Raw genomic sequence first — 25,229 nt, forward strand, 5'->3', positions numbered from 1 at the left:
ATCCTTTAATCTCCTTGTTCTTCAGTGTGTCCACCTGTCCATAAAATGGGTATGATACTCTGCGTAATTGTGTTGCTCTGCTGCTCGCTGTTTGTAATGTACTGGGAGATTGCTGACAAATGCAGCTGAGAGAGAGAAAGAAAGGTCACTGCCTCAACAGAAGAAAACAGGTAGAAGAAGTGATATAGAGGAAGAAATACAGAAAATATTCAGGCAGCTGTGAGCAGCAGAACAAACAAACACTCAGCTGAGTGACCACTGCCCAGCTCTGATGCACTGTCCAACCTGTAAATCATTAGCAGTTGGTTTCACAAGGGAAGTTAAATTAAGAAAGACTAGAGCTCCTGGAGGGAGGGAGCTTCAAAACCTTGCTTCCACCTGCACTGGAATCCCACATCCCTGTCCACAGGATGCTGCTTCCTTCTCCCCAGCAGGCAGGGCAAGAGGCAAGGGGGAAATGCTCATCGCAAAACAGCAACTGAAAGAATAAATGCCATGGTTCCTGTTGTGCTACGATTGCCTCTCAGCCCAACGCTCCCTGGGGCTCTGCAGGTGCTTTCCAGTTGATCCGATCTGCAGGGAAGAGTCACAGCACTAATTCCTGGTTGCAGCCCTTCATGGAGGGCAGGAAAGACATTTCATGCGTTGTTCAAACCACCCAAATTTAGGCAACTAACAAGTCTCCCTTGCCCCAACACCCACCAAGAGGGAAAAAAAAATCACCAGGTGCATTTCCTCGCTAAGTACAGAGGGAGGCTCAGGCACTTGCTAACTATGCTGGGTATCCAGCATTGCCCTTCCTAGTGCCAGGCAAGATTTCTACTGCAGGAGATGGGAAGATACACAGTCCTACTCTCCCCACCTCAGGTGAATCCTGCATGATGACACCAAGTACAGGCTGAACGGATGATTCAAGCCAGGGTGCATTTCCAAGACAGTCCTCCCATCATCTACTCCACAACAACTTTGCCTGTAAAAGGAAGGTCCAGAGCAAGCGCCCTTAGGAACAGCCACTCTGACAGACTCAGGTTCATGTAGCATCTCACACAGGCTTTCCTCCATCCCAGCCCAAACCCCGGAACAAGCTAGAAAGGGGAAATGAATGTAATGATGTCAGCCTGGGGTGGTGTCATCAAGCCTCCACAAGACCAACGATGGTGCAGAGCTGGGTTTGCTGGAGGAAGAAGAGAAATGGGAACTGGGCGTCAGGGCTGGACAGAAGTCATTTCTGGAAGCCAAGTCATCGCAGGGCTGCAGCCTCACGTGAGGATACTCCCAGTGCTTCACCAGGGCTTCGAAGAGGAAGGCTGCACACTTTCGGCCTGCTTACTGTGCTTTTAGTCCACCATTTCCACAGTCATCAAGATCTACACATTCGTTTCACGTTTCCTGTCTTCTTCCTTCCATTGCCCTCACAGAACATTGCTTTCTGTTGCTTTGTGTCAAGGTTTGCAGGAGAAGAAGGAAGGTCATTTTATCCCTGCTGCACTCAGGGCACATCCATAGGAACTGTGGCTCCATAATCCGATAAAAGATAAGGCCACTCAGCTCTCTTTACACTTTATAAACACACAACCTAAAAACCTCAGAGAACTCCTTATCAAAATGCAGTATCAGCTAATACTTTTAGTCATACTGCCATTAACAGCACCTTGTAATCAAAACAAGAAAATCCCTATTTGTTACCAGCCTGAAAGTTAACTCAAAACTTACATTACAGTTCAACATGGGTTCAGTCTTTTTAATAACACACAGTTTTCCTGGATCTGTGGTTGACAGACACATACACACACAAAAACCTTTAGGTCATTCTGACAGCTGTTTATGAAGATTAAGCCCCTCCCTTTCATGCCTTCAGCATGAAAAAGTACCAACACCTGTTTTTCATCCACAAACGTCTCCCCCATATCTAGCAAAACCAAAAGAATAATAATCAAATATTTAAATTTACCTTCAATGTGACCGCTCTGTTATATTCAGTATGAAATGCACCGTCCCTGTTGAACAAGGAGTGGGGAATAGTGTTAACTTACGGTAACGTTGCTGGACATCATACAGCTGCTCTCCCTCGCTTCTCACTAACCAGAATAACATTATCCTGCTGAAGCCACAGAACTAAGTAGAATTTACAGTACAGTAATTTAAGGGGGGAAAAAAGAGTAAGGAAAAAGGTAGGGTGCAAAACAGAGTGTAAAGCAAACAGGTTTCTAGTAAATAATTTCCTCCCTGACACTTTAACAAGAATATTTACGAAGGCGTGATCTTTGGAGATGGAGATGCAGCTGCTTGGTGTCTCTTACACTTAACAGTACTCCCACTCCTATTATTTCCAGGAAGAAAATCTCTTGCTGTCTCACTACACTTGCCTTTCTCCACTTACTTTATGAAGTACTATCTCAAGTCAGAAAAGCAAGCACAGAGAGCTGAAGCGACCTGCCCAAGGCACGTGACAGCGGGCACGTAACAGAGAAAGTAAGAGAGCTCAAATATCAGGCATCAGCACTGTGCTGATGTAGTTGGGTAGTTTTAGTCCATTGGGCATCTCTCCCAGGCCCTGCTCGTGCTTTTAGTGTACTCTATTCAACAGCAGAATAAATTTGTCTCAACTTCTGTCACAACACATGCTTGCAAACTGAAGAGACAGCAATCAATTCACATGTCAAAGAATAAAAAATGAGAAGTCTTCATGCTGCAGCAGTATGGAGCTGCAAGGAGAACGAATGGTCCTAACAGGGGCATCAACAGTTAGGAACTACAAATCCCAGCCCAGCACTCACTTATAATGGAGTAATTCCACTCCTTTCTCCTTTGAATTAGGATCTACTTTCATCTTCTTGCATAATTTTCGGCTTTCAGTATCACTGCAAAAAACACATATTGGAAGAAAAATGGTTACAAGAAAGGAAATCAAATGCATTCAGTTCTGAAAACTCATCGCTGTGCTTCCTCATCAGCAATTAGTTGCAATTAACAGTAAGTTGGAAGCTGTTCAGCTAAGTTTGTGGGACAAGCATTGTGGAAAGCTGCATTAGCCAATTTAATTTCTGTTTGCTTGGTCAGGACGCAGTGAACTGTGTTAAAACCACATTCCAAAGCCAGGCCCTAACCAGTAGAAAAGCAGCCCATTCTAGCACGTCCAAGTACCTCAGTAGACCCTCTGTCCGTAGGATTAACATAAAATTTAGGAAGTCAAGTTTTCAAGAAGACCGTGCTACTGTTAGGGTGGTGGTCAAAGAGCACTGTTTGTTAAAAGATTCAAAGAGAAAGAGCAGGTCAGCTTTTCTATCTGGCAGAAGATAACTCAAAATCAAAAAGAGACATCTTCATGGTATCTCCAAGCCCAGATAACAAGTGGCTAGCCTTAAAAAGGTCCTGCAGAAAACAAAAACCAATTAAAATTTTGGAGCCCCAAGCCCAGCAGCCCCATTCACTCTAGGTATGAGGGATGTGTCCTGGAGACACACCTGGCAAGTGGAGGTAAAGACTATCTGCCACAGCTCCTGAAGAAGGAGGCACATAACAGCAGACAGACCTGCTGGAGGTAGTTTTCAAACTGAACGAGAGTGAATCGCTTCCAGCACCAGATTAGGCTGAGTTGAAGAAGAGAAAAGGGTCATGGGAGAAAACTGCATATACCTTTGTTTAGGTGGGTAGGTAAAGGGTCTTCATGGCCTAACTGCTGTCCTAAACAATGTAGAAGTAAAGCTATAAGGATACTTCAAACTGAAGGGAATATGGAGTCAGCCAAAGACCTGGGAAGATGAGTGAAACAGTACAACTCCAAAGAAAAGAGAATGATTCACATTGACAAGACTATTTGCATTGTCAAACAGCAAGATTAAAAAGCTTGGAAACTTGTTCCCAGCAGAGGACAACTTGTACCTTTTACGCAGATAAATCAATTTAGAAAATGAAAACACTGAAAACCCATCAAGTTTAAACTGATTAGAGACACTGAGATGCAAGGGTTGCAAGAGCCCCACCAAATTAAGTGCTGCTGCCAGCACTGGTACTAATTCTCCCAACGTTCTCCAGCTGCCTTTCTGCAAACGTGAGGAGCAAAAAACAGTAAGTTCACAGTGTGCTGCAGATGAGAGTGCGCCTTTGTGGAAACTTCCCAAATGCTTACTGTAGATGGAAATGAGGAGGGCGGTGCTATGGACACGTGCATCAAAATCAGAATACTATGCTGAAGACAGAAATGAGCATTTTAAGGAACTAACAAAGCATGCAACTACCTCACCAGGAAGCAGCACCTGTAATCCCAATTGTATAGAAGCATGTTTACCTTAAGAGTCTTACTGAATTCACGTCAGTTCTGCATTTTCAGATCATAGCCAAAGCTAGTCATTGTAACCTGTAAACACTTTCTTTGCTTCTCCAGGAGGCTGGAGATCTGAGCCTGAGAAGACAGGTATTTTTCTGTTGTCTGCTGCATCTTTGTTTTCCCCAGACTGCAGTGGAAGGTGGAGCTAAAACATGTCATCATTCATTGAACAACGTGAACATCTCTCCTTGTAGCAAAACTAGATTACGAAACAAATAGCCTGGATTTGGAGTTTTGCTGAAAAGCTGGTTTGCCACGTACAGAAGTTTGTACAGAAAGTCTGCAGCAACATCGAACCCGGGGGCCAGAAACATCCTGTCTTCTCTCACCTGCAGTCCTCCAACGGTCCCATGGGCAAAACCTAAGTGACTCGAAGGCCAGGGAATCTCAGGAGGAGGCACCAGTTTCAGATCATCCTCCTGTCTTACCCCAGACAGATCAGGGGCGTGGAGAACCCCTTGTGCCCTGCTGGAGCTGACTGCCAGACAGTTAACTGAAGTCATCCTGCACCACAGTCAACATTTGTAAATGCACTTCTAGACACTCCCAAACTTTTCCAGGATACACATATATTTGTGGCCATCTCAGCCTTGCCAAGACAAATGTTAGGTGGTTGACGTGAACAAGTGTAATGCTGAAACCTATCTACAGCAACAGGGTCTGTCAAACCCCGAGATGTGCCGACAATTGTTCTGGCATCAGTAGAGGACCAAAACGGATAGCAAGACAATTCTGTTGCTAGTTCTGCCACCAATTTGGTGCAACTTCAAACCATGTGGGGAAAAAAGTGTAATTTTTCCTTATGTGTCATTTAGAGATCTGGATGCTCATCTTAGAAAAGTTCTGCAAGGTTTATAGTTAAAAAAGGCTACAAAACATTACTACTGAGATGTACCTGTGAGCAAGCAGCTAGCAACTCCTACCACTCCAACTCCTACCAATTCATTTTCTGTTTGCGTGAGTTTCTATTAAAAAAAAGATAGATAAGAACAGCTGTTTCATTGGAAGGAAACAAGATCTAAGCCTGCCCTGCTTTCGGGATTGCTCCATTTGTAGAGATTCATGTAGCTGCTTGAATGCACATCCATTATCACAGGAAAGAAAGCAGCAGTTTGCTCCAGTATGTCTCTTACCATTTAGTGGGCAGATTCTCTGCACCGCTGCATTGGGAGTTTAGTCTGTTTACGCAAGCTATCTGCACTGATTCAAGAGATGGAAGAGGAGCAAATTCCCAGAATAGGAAGTGTCTAAATATATATCAGTAATTTTTTCATGCATCAATGCAGATTTTTGCACATGCCAGACCCACCAACTCAGATGCTATACTAATGATTCTTTGGCAAAAGCAGAAAAGGGGACATACAGAAATGGCAGAGATGGACCCGTTCTGCTTTTCCTTCTGCTTTCACTTACAGCCAGACAAAAATAACCTGCAAAGAGCAACCTGCTCTGATATCACTTGGTAATGACCATTATCCTTAATAAGAGTAAATATCAACACAGATGCAGTCTCTGCTCTGAGATTTGTCTCTTGGATCTCAGCCAACAGCCTCTCTCTGAAGATGAGATCCTCACCTCTCACATGGGAGAGGGTAATTAGGACTCCAGTTCTTACAATTTAATGGCAGCACTTGAAAAGGCAGTGTAAGAGTTTGTTATAAAGAGTAGAAGAAGAAACAGAAGGAAAAAAAAGGGAAAAAAAAAACCCAACAAAAACCCAAAACGTTAAAAGCCAGAAACCACCCCCAAAATCAGCACTCTACCACCCAGGCCAAGACACTCCAGACAAGGCACCAGGCTCAGGAAATACTGGTTTGAGGATGAGGTCAGTAATGTGCCCCCAGCAGCCATCCTTGGCTGCCTCGTGCCATTTCAGCCCAGAGCAACTGAAACCCTCGCAGGTCTCTGCTGTGCTACTGCTGAAGGGACCCCTGCTTTGCCTGCAGGCAGTCCTACAAATCATCCAGCTTTATCTCCGGATATTTGGAAAATCATCCAAAATATCAACCTATTTGCACTACCACAAAGGACCTAACCAGCAGCTGTCTATGCAGTAATAAGGTCAAACCTTAAGTGGCACGATGGCACAGCTTCCTTCCACTCCCACAGGCATGTTCCCCACACTCTCCCTTCCCACAAAATCAAACTGGGGCTCCAAAATGCTCCTTTGCTGGAGAAGTGAAGACATATGGCAGCTTGTTAAAAAGAACGATAAAACGAAAGATCCAAGTTGACCTAACTAAGCAAGACATCTAAATAACAACAAAGACAGCGTGCATCACAGAAATACTTCACCCCTTTCCATTCACATCCCCATCTCCTCTACTGGGAGACACTTCTGCCATTCAGGGCTACGATGGAGCTGGCAGGAAGCCAAACTGGAGCACGCCCTGTAAACCTCTGGGGTCCTTTGTCAGCGTTAGCATGCATGAATAATCACTTTGCACAGGCAGCCAGCTGTTACCAGGGCAGGAGGAGGACGAGGGGCTTGCGAAGGAGATCTGACCTCCTTTGGCTCACCACCAGTGAAGCCAACACCTGAAGGGATGTGCCACAGGCACTCCTTAGGAGCAGCGTGGGATGCTCTGCCTGTGCAGGGCTGCCCACAGGCCTGGGAGCTCGTGGTCATAAGGATGGACAAGCTGTGAGAGACACTGATGGCAGTCCCCAGTGGCAGGAGCAATCCAGAGAAAGGCTTTGGCAGCAGTGTGTTAAGGTAATTTGGAGAGAGAAAGAACAGAGGACAAAGCTAGACAGGAGGAACACAAAATAAGATCCAGGAGTTTGGCTGCCGTAAGTCCACATTGATTTCTAAAACCAAAACAAGCCCAAGCTGGATGGATCCTGAGTAAGAAACAGTGCATGCAGGCAGCAGTGCAAAACACCCTCCTTGGGGCAAATTCAAATAATGTCCTGGCAGGTCCTGAAGGCAGCAGGGTAAGACCGAACATCCTCAGCACCGTCCTCTCTCACAAGCACAAATAAGATCTTCTGCAGTTTCCTAATTATTTCCCTTATCGTGTAATGCTGCCCATTGGCTTTTCATCAAGAAGGGAAAACAGCCCTACAACCACATCAGCCTCTGGGGAGGAAGGATCTGGAATAACTGTCAAATCCCCTCTTAGGAAATGACAAAAATGCCATCTAAAAAAAGTTCACGTCTCCAGTTGCCAACATAACAGCAGAGTGTGCAGGTGGCTTTGTGGCCACACCACTTGGACACCACGGTGCTGGCATCTACTAACACTTTGCAACGCAGACTGGACCCAGCCTTCTTTTTCATCCATACCTACAGTGTTTCCAGGCACAACAGAAGTAATTAATAAAAACACTGACAGCACCAATTTAAGTAACCAGGTTAGTAAATCTGCCTGCACAAAAACTATCTCACTCCTCTATCAGTATATCACATAACCGCATGTGAACCACAGACCTCACAATCTGTAAAGAGATTTTATCTCTTTTATCTGTACAGCTCTCCATCTGAAATAGGGCTCAAAAATCCACATAAATTATGCTTCAGCAGTCCCTTATATCACAGTTGCACCTGTAGACCCCAGTGCAATGGAGGCTCTGTTGTATCACTGGCCGTACAGACAAACACTGTCACTGTCCCAACAGCTGGAAGAGACAACACTGAGCAGGTAAGGAGGAGGAACAGGCTCTGAGAACAGGGCGATATGGCAGAGCAGAAACAGGGCTGCCTACAAAGCAAGCCTCCCAGCACTGGAAAAAGCTTTGGAAGGTACCAAAGCTGTCATCATGTTACCAGCACGCTCTCTCATTATTGTCTCTGTTTAATTGCTTTCATTCTTTTGTGTTTTGGTGAAAACCACTGTACAGAGAACAACTCCAGTTATAACTTCAGGGAAGTGCAACTGCAATTTCAGACCAGCCCTCAGAAGTGAATTATCAAATAGGGCTTCCCAGCCCAATGCACAGCCTCTGCAATGCCCTCTGGCCACCTTCCATAGAATACCCTCTCCAGACAACAGACTGATGAACATCCTGAGAAAGCATGGAGTTGAGATCCTGCCAAACAACTAATTGAGCTTGTGACCCAAAAAAGCAGCAAAAGGGGTGTCAACGCCAGAAATTTCCTCAAGCCACCTAAAAATAAAAACCACATTTGCACTTGCAAACCTAATCTGAAAGAGGAAGTCATTAACAGTCAGTTGTAGTTAGATGTGCTCCTAAGAGGTTTCGAAATAAAAAAATGCAATTCATTAGCTATTGTTGGGGACAATACGGGATTTTGACTATGCTCCTTGCAGTCATCAATCCCACCCTCCAACAAGGGCTGTGTGATCCATTTACACTACAGCAGTGTACTTGTGCGTACTTTGCTGACCAAACGAAAACAGACTGACCCCTGCAAAACTCTCCTCCAAACTCTCCTCCTCTCAGACTGCGGGCATTGCCTCCCCATCCTCCTCAGTCCTCCCTCCCAGGCTGGGGTGGCAGCTGCCACAACTACTGCTGCTGAAGGTATGTCACTTTTGTAAGGCTCCTCATATTCTCGAATGATCCCAGACCTTTCTGTATCACTCTCTTGAGATAGATCTGAAATCAGAGAAGAAAAAAAAACTTTAAAAAAATCACTTCTCAAACCATCAGCCTAGCTTGCAAGAGCACTTCTCCAAAGAGCTGTGCTAAGCAGCTGCTGGATGGTAATGGCTTACATCTACTCGAACAGAAAGCCCATACGCAGCTCTCCGTGCAGACAGGCACCTTTGATACTACACTCCTGAGTGGGGTTTAAGAACCTGCAGATACCAAAATAGGAACAGGACCCAGGAGAGACGGACGCAGAAATAATCAGCACAGGAAGCTTAAAACACAAGATTTGTCTTTGAAAACAAAGCAACATTTTGCCACCGTTCTAGGTTCCTCATGGAAATTATCTTATAGAAGAAGTAACAATAGCAACAGGTTTCCATAGCACAGAACAAATGAGCCGCTCAAACAATGCGGCAGATCAAAAGCTTGAATCTTTTAAGGGATGGGGGAGCATGGAAACCAAAAACAGAAAATGTGCTGCTGAAAAGAATTAAAGATTATGATTAGCAGACTGACAAAACAGAGTTTCATCTGAATTTAGGGCCTGATTTCCCCCCCTAGAACGCAGCAAAAAGCCTCCCTGTGACCCACGAGGCGATTGCAGCCTTCTGCTCCAAACGCTCCCCTGGAACGTGCCAGGAATGCAAACGGAATAATCCATGTGCTGCAGAGACCCAGCACCACTCCTCACCCAATACAAACAACTCCCTGTGCCCATTAGTCAATTAGAGAGGCCAGGAAATCTATAGGAATGAGATTAAAAAGAAGTATTTTCTGAAAATTAAAACCCATGAGGTTAATTCTCACTGCAAGTAAGAGCGAGCCCAAGAGCAGAAAGAAACCCAAGACAAAAAGGTAACAGGTATCGTCAACCAAAAACAATTAAGGGAAAAAATTACAAGCTCCAGCCCTGCAGAAAGTCAAGATGTTATAATGAGCGGTACTTTCCATGGAAATATAAACTAGTAAGAGGCACTCGACAGCCCACATACCTTCACAGAAATAAGGTGAACACGTTCACAGGACCTACCAAAGGCTTTGCAGGAGCTTCTAGAAACACCGAACATTCGAGCTCTCTTTGCAAAGCAGCAGCTTTCCTCATCAGACGCATCCAGACCTCCTCTAAGACACACAACTTGGTACCGGGGAACACTGTCCTAACCTGGGACACAAGACTACCACCACTCTGTCTTCGAGTTCACGCTGAGATCCCCGCGAAGGCAGGTTTTGAATGTATCACCCATGGGCACGCAGACACGGCGGCACATTGTACTGTTCCCTTGGCGCCTGTTTTATGACCTTTAGCTGCACTATGGGCCTGGAGAGGATGCTAGAGGATGTTTTAAATGAAGTATCGAATGCAGGAAAAGAGGTAACTACATTAAATCTTAGCTCACTTACTCTTCATTTTAGTCTGAAAAGCAGCAACGTTGAAGATTCACAGTTAACGAGCAATTCTAGGCAAAACTCATGGAATACACATGGTTAGGATGAAACTGAGACATGAGCCCACGCTTATACACCCAAGCACTACAGTGGATTTTAGTTAAATGCTCTGCATTTCTCAATTAATGCAATACACCAGACTAAATGGGTTTATGTTAGGAACTGAGAGCTTACTTAAAAAGGAAATTTTTTTCAGAGTGGCATAGCACTTCCTGCATGGTCACGCTTACAGGAAAATAAAAGGGCTTTAATGTGAATTAGCATTAACCGCGCAGACAGGTTATGATAGAGACAGGAGGAAGGCATTGAAAATCTATGCTGCAAATGCAAGGTTTGCCCATATAAATCGCATCCACACAAGGACCACGGTGTCAGTATAACTACAGTTGCAAAGTGCTCCTGATGGACACCTGGCTTACCTCCCCTGGACCGGCTGCAAATGGAGCCCCTGCTATCTCCCCCACGCTGGCAACTAACATTACATGCCATCCACTACTGAGCTGCCGCTGCCCTTCGTCTGCAAGGCAACTGTAGAAAACAGCAGAAATCCCAGACACTGCCAATCTACTCGGATGGAAGGGGTCACATCGGTGCAAGAGCAGCACTACTTCCTTTTTTCTCTCTCCATTAGATGTGGTCATTTTTGTTTGCAATTTCAAAGGTTTTAATCAGCTTTAAAATTCAACAACAAGGAAGGGAGATGAGTAGACTTATTCTCTTAAATAAATCCTACTTCTGATCAGCTTTATAGGAGTGAAGGTAAAAACTAAAGAGCAAAATGACACTTAATGCCATCTGTACCAGCAGCCTTATTTCTGAAATTCCTCCCTGCTATTTCAAGCATTAAAGAAATTCATTTATGATTGTGTGTATGGGTAAAGCCCTTCTGTATCAAAGCATTAGGAAATTAGAAATTTGGGAAGCAAGATTTCATCTAAAAGGCAGATAAACATGAAAACTGGAATCCCAGAAAAGACAACTACTCGTTAGATTTGGCTCTCTCCTGAACCAGCACATGTTTAGATGCATAGCCCTGAATGGGCTGCTTTACCAGCCAAATTATGGTCTTAACCTTCATGCCAACCATCATGGGATTGCAACAATAACAAGTAATTATTGGGGATCGGGACTACAGGAATGACGCACAGGACACACAAAAGGGACTACAAGAATGACACACAAAAGCAGAAATGTGGGATTAAAACCAACCAAAAATTAGTCAGACATTTTAACCAGATGGCATTTCCTCTTCCTAGCAGTCTGATGTGCTAAAGCCAAGCACACACGCTATGACAGCAGATGGAAATCACACAGCTTTGTTTATGTTTGGGACCTACAGTAAAGGGAACCATGCAAGTTTGAGCAGGGAATAATTACCCAGAGCCAAAGAAATGGGTGCTTTTTTCAAAATACCAGTCCACAACTGGGCAGGAGTTACAGTCAATAAAAAACTTGAGACAATTCAGTAACAGGAAAACCCAGGAGTGTTCACTAAATCACATCAGGCTGGAGCTAGTTTCAACCTCTTTGGCCACCTCCTCAAAACTGCACCTGACCACAATGCATTTTATAACCTGCCAAACACATTTTCTTCTTTTCAGCAAAGCCATTTTACTTTCTTTCCTCTTCCACTTCACCCAAACTAGTTACACTCTTCCAAGTAATACCAGCCCTCGGCCACCCCATGATCTATCACAAAACCTACTGAAGAAGGCTAGAGGATAACTTTATACTGATTAGTCTTCAAAACCAGACCTCGAGGCATCACAAACTGGGACTGGAGCTTTGTCTACTTTAAAAACAAGCAACAAAAACTTCACCTTTCACTCAAGTAGTAATTTCATCTTACTGTGTTCCCAGGCACATCACTTTGTACCTTTTACTTGCCACCATAAGGATTTGCCAAGAGTTTCTATGAGGGACTGTGAGATGCAGAGGCTCTGCAGCACGCACACAGACCGACCATCCGTCCGTCCGCCAATGCAGCACGCACCAGCTCCACTGCACCCCAACCTGCTGTTACAATTAGCAGTATCCAAACTCTGAGATCACACAAAAGGACAAGACACTTTATTTTTTGCAGACATCTTAAGCTTTCAACTCCCTATGAAGCCCTTCCATTTTCAAAATTTCTACCAGCCTCCTACTAAAAGTAGTTCAATAATGGTCCTCTGCTTGCTTACATGCCCATCCCAATAGCATCTTCATTAAATGAAGAGCACTCATTTATGCTGCTGTAGCATTTTTCCTTTCAAAGTTCTCCAGTCTCTTTATAAACATTGCCTAATGAATCAGGCAATATTTACCCAGTTGCCTGGAAAACAGATACACCTTTTTTAATAGCACAAAGTAACAAGAAGTGAATCATTCACAGAGCCAGGAACAGAAGCTGGGACGCTCAGCTCCTATTAACGTGGCATCTCCTCAAACACAAGTCTCAAAATTCTTGCTCATAAGATGACTGATCCATCTCTCTGGGTTACTCTGAAGATTTACCAACCTGCAATGTTGTGGTCTACCCCAGCTGTCAGTTAGCCTCAACTCAGAAATGAAGCACGAGGTATTACAGGGAGGAAAGAAATAAATAAAAGGTAGCAGAGCACGCTCTGTTCAAACCGACAGCAACAAGCCAACAAGCAACCGACAGCAACAAGTAGCCATCACGCAGAAGACTGCATTTTACCAGGCATTATTAATTTAATATTCTGTCATCTCTCACATCACTGTTCATTCAACATCAAACGCCTCAGCAAGGACTTCCTAATTAAAACATGGAAAGGCTAGAATAAAACATATTTTTGTCACATCGTTTGTGGGTCTTTTACTCACAATTGAAATAGCTTCATGTTTAATTGTGTACAGAGCCGCATATGCTATCTCAGCACACAGGAGCAAACAGTGACCACTTCAATGCTGCAAGCAATTCTTGTCCTGCCCCTTCATCTCTAGCAGGAGGCGTCTATCTGCCTGCGCAAACTGACTGAAATCTCCCGTGAACGAGGACCTTATCTGCAATACTGCACGCAGAGGTGTCCCTGGCTGTGTTGCGCTCAGCATGGCCCTGCTCCAACGTGGCACTTAATGCAAGCGAGCCTAACTGTGCAGGAAGGCAGGTACCTGGCACTTCCCAGCCTTTCATCTCCTAAGCCCAGGCACTCCGGGGACCTCTGCTATCCTGCCGCAAAGCGACAAACTAAGTGGCAACCTCTTCTACTCCACACTAACAGTCTCAGCAAGAAACCAAGTATTTCCCCACGTTATGCTGAAAAACTAACCTCCTTGGTCTCCCTGAGACCACTCAACCTGGAACTGAAAGCTCAAGTCTAACCTCTGTCTCATACCACAGACCTAACAAAAGCCGAGACCAAGGAGCACGGTTTCCATGTAAACCAGCAATTCAGGCAGCCCGCCTCCAGCCACAAACCTGCACGCTCCCCTCTGCTGTATGAAATACAGAACATACTGCCGAGACTTAGCAATCCATAATGGTTTCCATCAGTGGAGCAACATGTTCTTCCTTTCTCCTGAAAATGAGGGGAAGAAGGGAATGACAAGAAACAAAAAAACCACTGCCAATAAAGAAAAAGAAAAGAAAAAACTGCCATCATCGCCACAGGGAAGCAAAAACACAAACCACAACTCTGCATGCATGCCAGCCTTGCCAATACTTGGATCTGAAGGCAAAGAAGTCCGCTACAGCGGGATGTGAAGAGCAAAGCCAAAATTCCCTGCTAAATATTGCTGCCAAACAAGCCATTTCTTGTCAATATTTGTAAAACAAATTGAGCCTGTGCTGTAAATATCCCTGCATCTGTGTGCTGTTTGTTTCAGCATGAAGACTTGCAAATAAGCTTCATAGCATACTTGCAGTGGGAGAATAGCTTGAGCAACTCTGGTAGGACTGAGCTGTTCAGGCCCTACCACTGGCCCTTTGTGACTGGTGACGGACAGCAGTACTGTAGCCTCACATATTATCACTGCAGTGAGGTGGGCAGCAGTTTGCAGCCACCTGTATACACACACACAAAAAAAAAAAAAGGCAAGCAAAGGAAAAAAAAAATCTTTCAAGGAAAAAAAAAATATTTAAAAGCTACCTCAACACTAAGAGATTGATTTCAGAATGCTTTAAAGGTTTAACAAGCAAATCAACCACAAAACTTGGTTCAGGCTCAAACCATTTGGTTTTTTGCATGCATCAAGACCTCCTTTGCCACAAGTCAGTCTTCCAGTTCACCTTGCCCCATAAGACAAGTTCACGAATTCTGTTATGACATCCCTCTGCAGGAAGGAGTGATAGAAGAGGCATCTCTGACAAATACCCAGCTACCAGATCATCTATTTTTTCCAGGTTCTCCCCAAACAAGTGATCTGAAAGGAAGCGCTGCTCAACCCTCAAAGACAGAATTACAGCTATTGCCATGTTACAGCACCCTGTCCACTGCCTGTCACTCAGCAAGTGGCAATCTGATTGTGATATTACTGGCATCAAAGCAAGTTTTAGGAACCTACAAATCTCTTCCCAGGTCTCCCAACCTCTTACAGCATGACCTTCACCAGGCTGCTTCAGTCTCTGGTAATAACTCACCTTTCATTACAAAGCTTAACTTAAATATTTCCCCACCACGGTCAGAGGAAAGGCACCGCAAGTACAAGCTTCCTATGAAATGCATTAAAGCACTACCTGGAGGAGACTTTAAAATACATTTCTTGCAAGGAACTTCCATAACAAAGTTTGGTTTAGATGACAACATTTGGAAATGGAGAGCATATTAGGGTTTGATAAATTGAAGTTTATTTTACAGCAAAACCAAACAACACATTTCCCTCCCCATCACCATCACTTACAAACTCAGGAGCAGAGACTGATCCGTTGAACTAAGTGACAAAACTTCCCTGGATTTCAAATTGAAGCCCTAAACACTTAATCTTTCCTTCCCCAAGCCAGACCTAAAATAAATCCTGGAAATGGTTATTGTTTAGTTGTATTCTAGCAGCATTTTGAAGGGCCAGATGAACAGCCTCATCATTCCAGCAGTTGTACGCACGTGCCATGTGCACACACAGATGGTAAGCAGCAAGTCCCCCAACACAGAGGTAGCCTAAAACAAAAGGGAAACAGAAGACACAAAAAGGTAGTGACCACTCCACAGTCACAAACGGGGCCGATCAGAAACTAAAGCCAAGAAGCTGGCCCAGTATCCTATTTTCTAGCCATCATTACTGACAACCAAAAATTGTTTATCAGTGCTTTTGTTAGAAAAGGAGACTGGATTTCAGAGGTATGCCAGATCTCCATGCAACCTTCTCCTCATCAGGGTCAATACAATTTATTTGCAGGCTTTTCAGCAGGTGGGAAGTGGTACAGGCTTCACCGACCTCTGAGGAGCAGCTCTGCCAGCAGATGACTTGGAACACTGTCCCCATCAGTTGGGCAGAGATGAAAGTGTCTGTGCATTTGGACAAGCCCAGCAGAACGCAAACAGAAGGCAGAAGCAGAGGACTCCACGGGAGAGATACCTGCCTGGTGGCAGGGGGAGAGCAAGACAGGTTAACCAACAACAAAAGCATGTTAACTTTGATTTACCAATGACTTATTCTGGGTCACTGCTTGATGGATGGAGGTTGGTTTCAAAAGTATAATTTTAAGAAAGACCATGATTTTCAGAGCTGACTTAGATTTGTGCACAGCGTACAATTTGTTTATACCATGACAATCCACCCAAACACACAGGTAGGCAGCAAGCTGTTCCTCTGCAGCGCAGGAAGGCAAAATTGCCACCTGCAGGCAAAGCTCTCAAAGCTGCAGAGGCAGAGAGGCACTACAATACACAAGCTAAAACCACAGGCAACGTGTTATTGAGCAGAACCACAGTGGAGGCTTTCACATCTGCAAACCAGAAAGTACACACCTGTTCATTCCTCCCCACACAAGCAACCACTTACAAAAACAAGTTTCCCTGCTTTCACATTAAAAATTGACATGAACCTATACAAGCACAGAGGAAGTTCTTTAAAAGAAAGCACATTTTATTGAAAAACACAAATGGGTGGACGCTTCAAAACCAAGCAAACAGCCCTACTGCTCATGCAACATTTGCTGTTGGAGCAGAACTGCCTTGCCCTCCAGCTGAGGCACATGTGGGATTCCTCCTCCCCCAGCTTGTGGGAAAGCCAGAGCAGTCAGAGTTTCCATGCTACGTGCCCCCTATGAAAGGTGATGCTAGCTGGGGTGTCCAGCTTCAGGCTGAAAAACATGCTGTCAGAGAAGAAGTGACAACAGCCATAGCCAAGGAAAAAATTATTCTCCACCACTGGTCCAAAGGAAGAGAGGATGGTAAGATATAGGCTCCCTACAGCTACGAAGAAACTGCACAGAATGATGTGGGTTCAGTTACAGGCAAAAAGTTTCAAAGCCATCAAATAAGCTAAGTCAGCAATAAAAGCCAAACAGAGAGAAAAAAAGGGGAAAAACAGCATGACACATACCCGCAGTCTATCCAGCTTATAGTACCTCGTCCTTTCACCTCCTGGGCCACGCTGGACAGTAACCTGAGTGAGCTTTCGGCAGCAGCAGCTGGAAAACAAGATAAAATAATAATAAAAATAAATCAACAACAGCATTATTACTCCACACAGAAAAACACAATGGTGCATTCCTTTGTTCTGAAGCACTGGAAGAACATTTTGTCTAATTTGAAGAAACCAGTATGAGAGGGATCAGCAAAATCTTCTGTAAACTAAAAGGAATGCTGGCTGCAGCTGAAGTTGGGTGGCTCCTTCCCTCCACCCCGCTTAAACAACATACTGAAATTCATACCTCCAGGCACGCTCCCTGACCTACATTTATGGAGCTATACTGTGTCCTCTCGTGCAAACAGGCTTCCATCCCACCACTGCTTTTTTCCTGCAGCTGGGCATTAACCAGTTTGTACCACTGCCTGCTAATTAGAGCAACTTCATTTAGGAGCTTCACCAGCTGTAAGGGCAAGTCATTCAGCATCTCTGCCTGCCTCAGTTCTACCCCTGTCATACACAGAAAATAACACACTGTTATTCTCATAATAACCCTGGGAGATACCCAAACCAACAGTCAGGAGGAGCTCAAAACTATTAGCAGAAAGCACCCAGAAAAGGTCCTTCCAAGAACTGGCTGTATTATAAATACCCAACTGAGATTTTTATAATGCCATGCCACGTGTAGATTTTGCAAAACACTTCCATTCCAAAACAGTCTTATAAATGGTATTAAAAATAAACACAGAAGAAAAATGGGACAAGAGCTTGGGAGAGAAAAATATAAAAGTTCAAACAAGTATCAACTCCCCCAAAAATCTAACAGAAACTGGTTTTTGCCTCGATAAACAGAAAATAGAAACCCAGAGCCTCTTCCAGATCTATTTAAACTGCTGCTGTTCCACAACTACTTCAACTAATTGAATGTAAGAACAGCTGTATTGGGTCAGACCAAATGCCTCTATCAACCAATATCTTTCCTCCAACATCCAAGAAAGTCAAGGCCTATATAGGTTAGACTAGACAAGTAGAGCCAGCAGGTAGTGATAACCCCCTCAAATAATCTCTAAGTCTCCACAGTTTTTATCTCAACAATCTCCGGAGCCAGAAACAGCTTTGTATTCGACAGCCTTTGCTTGGGCCTGATGCCATCAGAGACGCCAGCCCACACACATTAGCTCTCAAGAAACCCTCCTAACCCCAATACTGATAACATGCAACTGCCACCTCTCTCCAACACAGGGACGTAGACACGTGGGGGAATTCTTGGCATGTACTTAGAGTGGAACAGTTTGACAAACACCCTTTAAAAAACAGGCATTTGGGATAGGACAGACTTGTCCCAGAAGACTCACTAGTTGAGCAGCCCTGGCAGGACACGCAGCTGGTAGGGTGAACTAAACATCTCCTGTAAATGAGGACATCTCCTGAAACCAATAAATTTTCTGCATGAGATAGGAATACTCATCTAGTTTTGCTCAGCTGAGAAGCAAAGCCTTTGTTCCAGCAGTATGATCGGATGCTGGCCAACATCTCATCACAGCTGGGGGATGTATATCTGGGATTAGAATTGCACCTCTGAATTCCTATCACTTTCTTTCCCCTCCTCTCTTTCTGGGTGATAGCTAGGCAAGAGATTTCTAATTGTGCAAGGATCATTGTTCTAGGAAGAAACATTAATCCCACAGTCAGCTCTGCATGCAATGCTTTAGACTCCTAAAACCAACCAATTAAATAACAAAAACAGAAAAAAGACATCTCCACAACACGGCTTTTGAACAATGCCCATAGGGCAACATTTATTTGATGAGTGTCAAGAGCTGAAGTGTTCTGGTTGTGCTTCTAAAAATGAAAGTAACCACCACTTAAAATATTAAGCATAAAAAGAATTTTCCCTTTAAAGAGCTGAATAATACAGATGTCTTTTTTATCTAAAGTGTTCCTTTCAAAATCAAAAAGCGTTAGAAACTCTTTCATGACTTTCACTTTGAACCTGTTACTACAAAACCATTTGGCCAAGTTCGAGCGCTCAAAGTTCCCCACTATAGCAAAACACAAATATTTTAACAAAAATTAAGTCACATATATCATTTTAACTGTTTCAGAATAAGCATATCTTTAGGAAACAAAGTTACTTATCCCAGCACCTGCACATTTTTGTCTGCAAAATTCTCTGACATTGGGGGGGAGGGAGGGAGGATATTGGGTCACCACATACTGCTCCACTTTGCCACACTATAAACCCAGAGCAACTCTACCAACGTCATTGTGAGATAAGACCTTTGCAACAGGTCAGAAAGGGAGGACCCAACCCCCAAACAAAGCGTTACCCTGTATTGCTTGCCTGCAGGCAGGAAAAGGAAGCAACAACAAAAACAATACAGCACTAAGGAAAATCATCTTAGTGACACATTTTACTTCTTGCTGTCCAATGAATTCCACATCCAGAACCGCATTCTGCACTTGCATATGGAGCTTAAAGATTGTTTCTTCATTTTACATGGTGTCACACAAAACAACATGCCAAAACAAACAAGGCGACAAAGGAGAAAAGGTACAGCAGGAGCAGAACAGCGCAAAAGGAAGAGCAAACAGACAGGTAAGAGCAAGAGTGAGCAGCCAGAAAGGAGAGCCTGGATGAGAGAGAAGACAGCAAAGAGATTCAAGGGGACAGGTGGCATGACATGAAATGAGCCATTTCTCCCTCTTACACAAGCAGCTCATTTTTTATTTTTATATTTTGTCAATTAAAGTTGAAAGACAACCATGGGACACCCAAAGCTGTCAGAAGCAAAGATGGATTGATTTCAGTACTATAACTATTCATTAAGCCTTTCAGTGTCACCAGGACATCGAAACTTGCAAACTACTGTGATAAACACACCAGAAAGCTCTGGCTGATAGCTATTAGGAGCAGCCAGTTTTGGAGACAAAGCCAGAAGAAAGTACATTTTTGCCAATGTGACAGAGCAATTAGAAGACCAAATTAAGAAGACTCCAATCTTTAAACATCAGGAGCCTCTGAGTTAGAACAAAGGACATCGGTCCTGAGGAAGCCCTCGTAGTCACATAAGGCAACACTGAACAGAGAGCAAGTAAGGGTGAAGAGCTTAGTCTTCTGAGCATGTACACAGGTAACCGAACATGAACACAGATGTTCAAACGCACACACCTTGCTGGGCACAAAGAGCTGTGACATTAAAGAAAAAAAAAAAAAAAAAAGGAGGACTTACCAGATTTGGAATACAGCACTAGTATGTTATTCCGTGTCCTGAGAAGCTTCTTAAAATCCTTGTGGTCACTTATTTTTTCTATAAGTGGAGACACCTTCAACGAGTACACGAACACTGGCAAGAATGCCTACAGAAACACAAAGCCAGAAACATTAGTAACAGCTTTCATGCTGAGAAACAAAATACAAAGACAAACTGCTTTTGAAATTGCCTTGACCTTTTTCCATAATCTTGAGACACGCTGCCTTAAATAAACTATCATATCGATTTGATTAGCAAAAGCAAAAAAAAAAAAGCCATACACATGACTCGTTGAAACTGGACCAGTATCACGCCCAGCAAGCATCCTTAAGTGGAAAGATGAGATAAACACAACATCAAGAAATATGGTTTTAGTTAAGAAGCCGCCACCACCACCTTTAAAAGTTTGTTCCCTAGTCAGATAATCAGATAAAAATCCTTATGTAAATCTAATATACTGCAACAAGAGAAGCAGAAAATTACCACTTCGAGAGCACTCTTGTCCCTAGATCTCAGAATACTCTGCAAACTCAATCAAGTACTTTGATATCCCACAGCAGACACTGAGAGCCATGAAGTTAAAGTAACTAACCCACACTGACACAGAGCAGATGAAGGAAATGAAAACAGAATTTGCAAGTAATTCAGCATCTGCATTACGACACTAACCACAAGCCTCTCCCACCTGCCCTACTCAAGTGGAACAGGGCTTATGTTTCCCACTGGCCATACCGTACCTCACAGACACACCAGTGCCTTTGCCACAAGATCAAGTTTGGCTTCCACTGGCCACATGGAAAGCACGGCATTTAATCTCTCTGCATCTCAGTTCTGTATCTATGCAAATAATTTTGTTGTTGTTGTTGTTGCACCTTTTGGTCTATTTAAATCATGACCACTCCAGACCAAAGTCCGTCTTTTATCCTACCATAAAGTAAAACTCCTATCAAAATACGACCATAACCTCAGCTGAGGCCTTCACTGCTCATTTGTACTGCAATAATCTTCAATAATAATAATAATAATCTTATCCATCATGCTATGCTGCCTCCCTTCTGCACTGTGCTGAATTCATACTAATGGAATGATTATGGGAAGCTTAGCTGGAGAAATTTTCTAGTTTACATTCACCTTACAGTAAAACCTTAACACTTAATTGCTTGGCTAAAAGCTTTAGCTCATTTGCCTAACACACACAAAAGGTTCAACGTTTTCTTAATTACAGAACTAATTTTGATCATGTCTCATTCCAACTGGGCTGGAAAATGTGTCCAGGGTGGATGTGAAGAAGTAAGAGGCTGTCCTTCTTGCATCCCATGTCTTACAGATTGCAGCATTCAAAACAAGGCACTAAGCCAATCAAAGTCAGAACGCGTAGCCCCAGGCACTACACTTCATTACAAATTCAGCTATTTGCAAACACCACGCCACTGAGGCACAGAAACAAAACCTGCACCTAAGAAACATACTTTGTAAGTGCCAGAAGTTTTTACACGTGGAAAGGGGAGGGGAGTTTTGGGATGCACGGGGCAGAGGGGAGAGGCTGAGCTGAAATGGGGGTCATCCTCAAAACAACCTCAGGACACGTTTGGGAACTTAAAGTTACTAGAAGATACACCTTCAACATAAAATATAAAAGCTTGACAGACCGCACAGGCTTAGAGCAAACAAGTTATCCCACTCTGCAGGCAGGATTCCCACCACCAAGCCCTGCTGACCAGATGGTCTAATTGTAAGAAGGGAAAAAGCACATGTGCAAGTCAGCCCCTACCTTCAGCATAAATGTCCTTGATGCTTTAATTCTACCGACAGACTCGCATTCTTCTAAATCCAGATGTCCAGAGCTCAGCCTTCCTACTTCAGGCTGATGCATGTGAATCATTTGTGTATTTTCCGAGATAAATACATGGTGTTGCCAATCAAAGTAGACAAATATAGTTGTGCTAAGTGGGGTGACACAGACATGCAAATTCCTGCTCAAAACTCATCGCAATCAGAGGCTGTACAGGAGGGATTAATCTAACATTGACTTATGAGCAGATCTCTTTAATCCTAAGTATTTTTTTAAAAACTTTTTCCTTTACCTCAATTTTTTTAACTATCCAAGTGTCTTAAAGTTTTATTTATGTTGAGTTATAGAAGGCTAAACCTAAACTTCACTGAAACTAAGGCAGGGAGGAAAAGTGGGGAAAAGTGAAACTACAGGTTGCTTCTTTTAGAAGCTTTCTTCATTTAGAAGCTTTCTTCGTTTAGAAAACTGGACTCAAATAAAGATATTCTAGTCTATGAACTCACTGCCAAAAAGAAAGAATTGGACTAAAAAAGCCACAAAGGCCACTTTCAGCATGACACCAAACAGTATTATGGACTTTGTTTAAAGCATCTGTATAGTTTTACCGATAGCTTGGAAGCATGTGTATTTCATGTCTTTTCCAGGTGGAAAGGCTGTTTAGCCGATTTCAGTGAATTTTCTTTTTTTTTTTCCTTATAACGGCAGAGCTATAAACCTCTTGAAAAACTGGATTCTGGAAACAGTGACAGCTTTAACTACTGCCTTGTCGGTGTTGCCACTAACAGAAAACTCGCTGCGCTGGTGGAACAGCAGGCGCTTGGAGGGAGAAGCACGTCACATTGCATATATCCACTGCTACTTTGCCCAATTCCTCCCCAGGTATCAAATCAATACATGTCACTCATTTTCCTGCAGTTTTACTACAGCAGCTCTCTCCGATCCTATGATTTAGACCAAAACCCACTGGGAAAGGCATTGTGCATACAAGCGCACCAGTCAGACCTGCCGAATAAATCATCATCTCCCTTTAATTAAGATTAATGTCACAGCATTTCCTGGTTATAAAACCCAAAAAGTTCAAGCTGAAGGCATCGAGTTGGAGAGAAACACCCTGCCTGCACACCTAAGGCAACAGCAGCAATACTGGGAGGTTATCAGCTGAGCTGAAAAGTTCACCACTTCCCAATATGTATTTGCACTACATGGTGTTTGCAAACTGATAAGAATTAAGTAGTTCCACGCTCTCCAGCTTTCTCCTGCTGAAATTAATGAAGACCCTACCCAGGAATAAATGAGAGGCCAGTTTATCATTAAAACTCCCAAAGAACCTCCGCCTTCACCACCAGCTCCGCTGAAGGCAAGTGATGCCAAGCAGCCATTTTCACCCAATGCCAGTCCCAGCCACCGGGCTGCTTTGCCCTGCTCCAGAGCCAACGCTGTGATGACTGTACCAGCAGCTACAGCCTCACCGGGGCTACAGCCAGTAGTTCTGGCAATAGCATGAAATTAAGAGGATGGGAAAAGAGAATCCTATGGAAGCACTCTTCTTAATAGAAAACCAGGCTCATATTCCTGCACAGCCCACAGGCAAAGCGGCAGCAAAGGCAAAGCGGCAGCAAAGACAAGGCTCATTTGCATGTACTGTGCTATATGACTTTAATTGTGAGATATGACTCAGGTAGATTTACTCCAGACATTTTTCTGAAGTCTTTGCAGGAGAGCTCATCAGCCAGGCACTGCCCTATCAAGCATGCTGCTTCTTGTTTAAATCCAGGGCACAAGAGGAGATGAGCTCATAATAAAAAAAAAAAGAGGTCAAGAAAGGTGACAGTCCCTCCTGGGCAGGAAGCCTCTTTTCATATGCGTCAGGAAGTGCTACATTCACACATATGGAACTCTATAAATAAGAAACAAGCTAAACTCTCTTGTCACTTGAGCGTCCTAAAGCTTTAAAATTTATTCACAGCCACCAGTGAAAAGCTAAGAAACTCTCCAAACATTTTTCTCAAGAAGCTGCCTACCCTGGTACCCGTTAAAGTAGAAGGCATATTAGGACGAACACACGCAACTTCTGTGCCACCCCTGCCCTGTGACAGTTATACTGACAAGAAATTGCAATAAAACTGGGGGAAGGTCTATGTTATTTCATGCGGTGTTTGCACAGTGCCTAGCATAACGGGTCCTCATCCATGGCTGGCTCGGTGAGCTGGAACCAACACAGCAGTCACCTGGTGTCCTCGGATGCAGGAAACTTCGGTGGAGACCTTCAGAAAAGGCAGACTACAGGCGGCAGACTATGAAATGCAAATCCGGTAGCACTTCTGCAGATTTTCCCCAGCTCAAGATCTCAATCTGAATTTATTTTCACAGAATTTTTTATGGTGTAGGTCGCACATCAGTCATGTGAATGTAGTGTCTGATCTAAGATGCATGAAGGATTCTCAAGTAAAACTTAAGTGAACCCAAACCCTCAAGACAGTCAATTCAAAACTGCTGACAGACACTGCTATTTGAGTACAAGGCACAAAAACACATGTGCTCTAGCTCTGCCTCTGCTCTTCAAAGTATGTATGTAAATATATGTTCTTGCAAACTAGGTGGAAGAAGTCTGATCAGTCAAAAAGGTTTAATTTTTCTTCCCCCCCTCCCCCCCCCCCCGCAATTCCTTGTGGAGCTGCCAAACACATGCAAGTGTTAAAGAGCACCGAAGCGCTCCACAACCCCACTACCTTAGAATTGGTACCCAAGAAACATCTGAGCTTTCAGAAACCCAGAGGCAAAGAGAGTTACAGGCAAACAACTATTTGCTAATTACACTTCCAGGACTGACACTGTTGAAAAATGTGGTCATCCCTCAGGCCGTGTTTTCTCAAAATCATCAAGGATCTGAGAAAGTACAGTTTATTTCCCGAGTTTTTATTCTTCTCTGAATCTTATTTCAGAATGAAAAAAGGGAATATCTTTCAAGCAGCCACAAGAACATAGGTACATATTTTACATTTATTATTCAAATTAAATGTGATAAATGCTTAACTGCTGTTCCCACAGAAACCAGTTCAATTTATGAGTTGCTCTCCACAAAAGCTTCATGACAGCATGGTCTTTTGCTAAGGATAAGCAGCATGTCTGGAGAATAATTTTTTATTTATTTATTTTAAATCAAGAGCAATGAAAACACATTTTAAAAACAAGAAAATGCAAATCAAAATTAAATAAGGAGGCACTATCAGAGAAGTAGCATTGTACACTGGACAAAAACCCCCTATTTCCTGTTTCTCCTATTTCCAGCTCTAAAACGTGAAAAAGTATATTTCCCTGGACACAAATTATGCATTAA

General features: G+C 43.5%; 1 protein-coding gene across 1 annotated transcript in view; it reads right to left on the reverse strand.

Moving 5' to 3' along the window:
* The window catches only part of PDIA5 (protein disulfide isomerase family A member 5), a 105,347-nt gene that overhangs the window by 72,458 nt on the left and 7,660 nt on the right, over nt 1-25,229 (reverse strand). The window contains exons 2-5 of the mRNA XM_072874393.1: nt 20,080-20,206; nt 16,820-16,907; nt 2,778-2,861; nt 1,952-1,997 (exon numbers count right to left, since the gene is read on the reverse strand). Of these exons, the coding sequence (XP_072730494.1) occupies nt 1,952-1,997; nt 2,778-2,861; nt 16,820-16,907; nt 20,080-20,206 (345 nt within the window). The remainder of the gene's footprint in view (nt 1-1,951; nt 1,998-2,777; nt 2,862-16,819; nt 16,908-20,079; nt 20,207-25,229) is intronic.

The sequence above is a fragment of the Ciconia boyciana genome, chromosome 10 (genome assembly GCF_034638445.1).
Source record: "Ciconia boyciana chromosome 10, ASM3463844v1, whole genome shotgun sequence".
Classification (NCBI taxonomy): Eukaryota; Metazoa; Chordata; class Aves; order Ciconiiformes; family Ciconiidae; genus Ciconia; species Ciconia boyciana.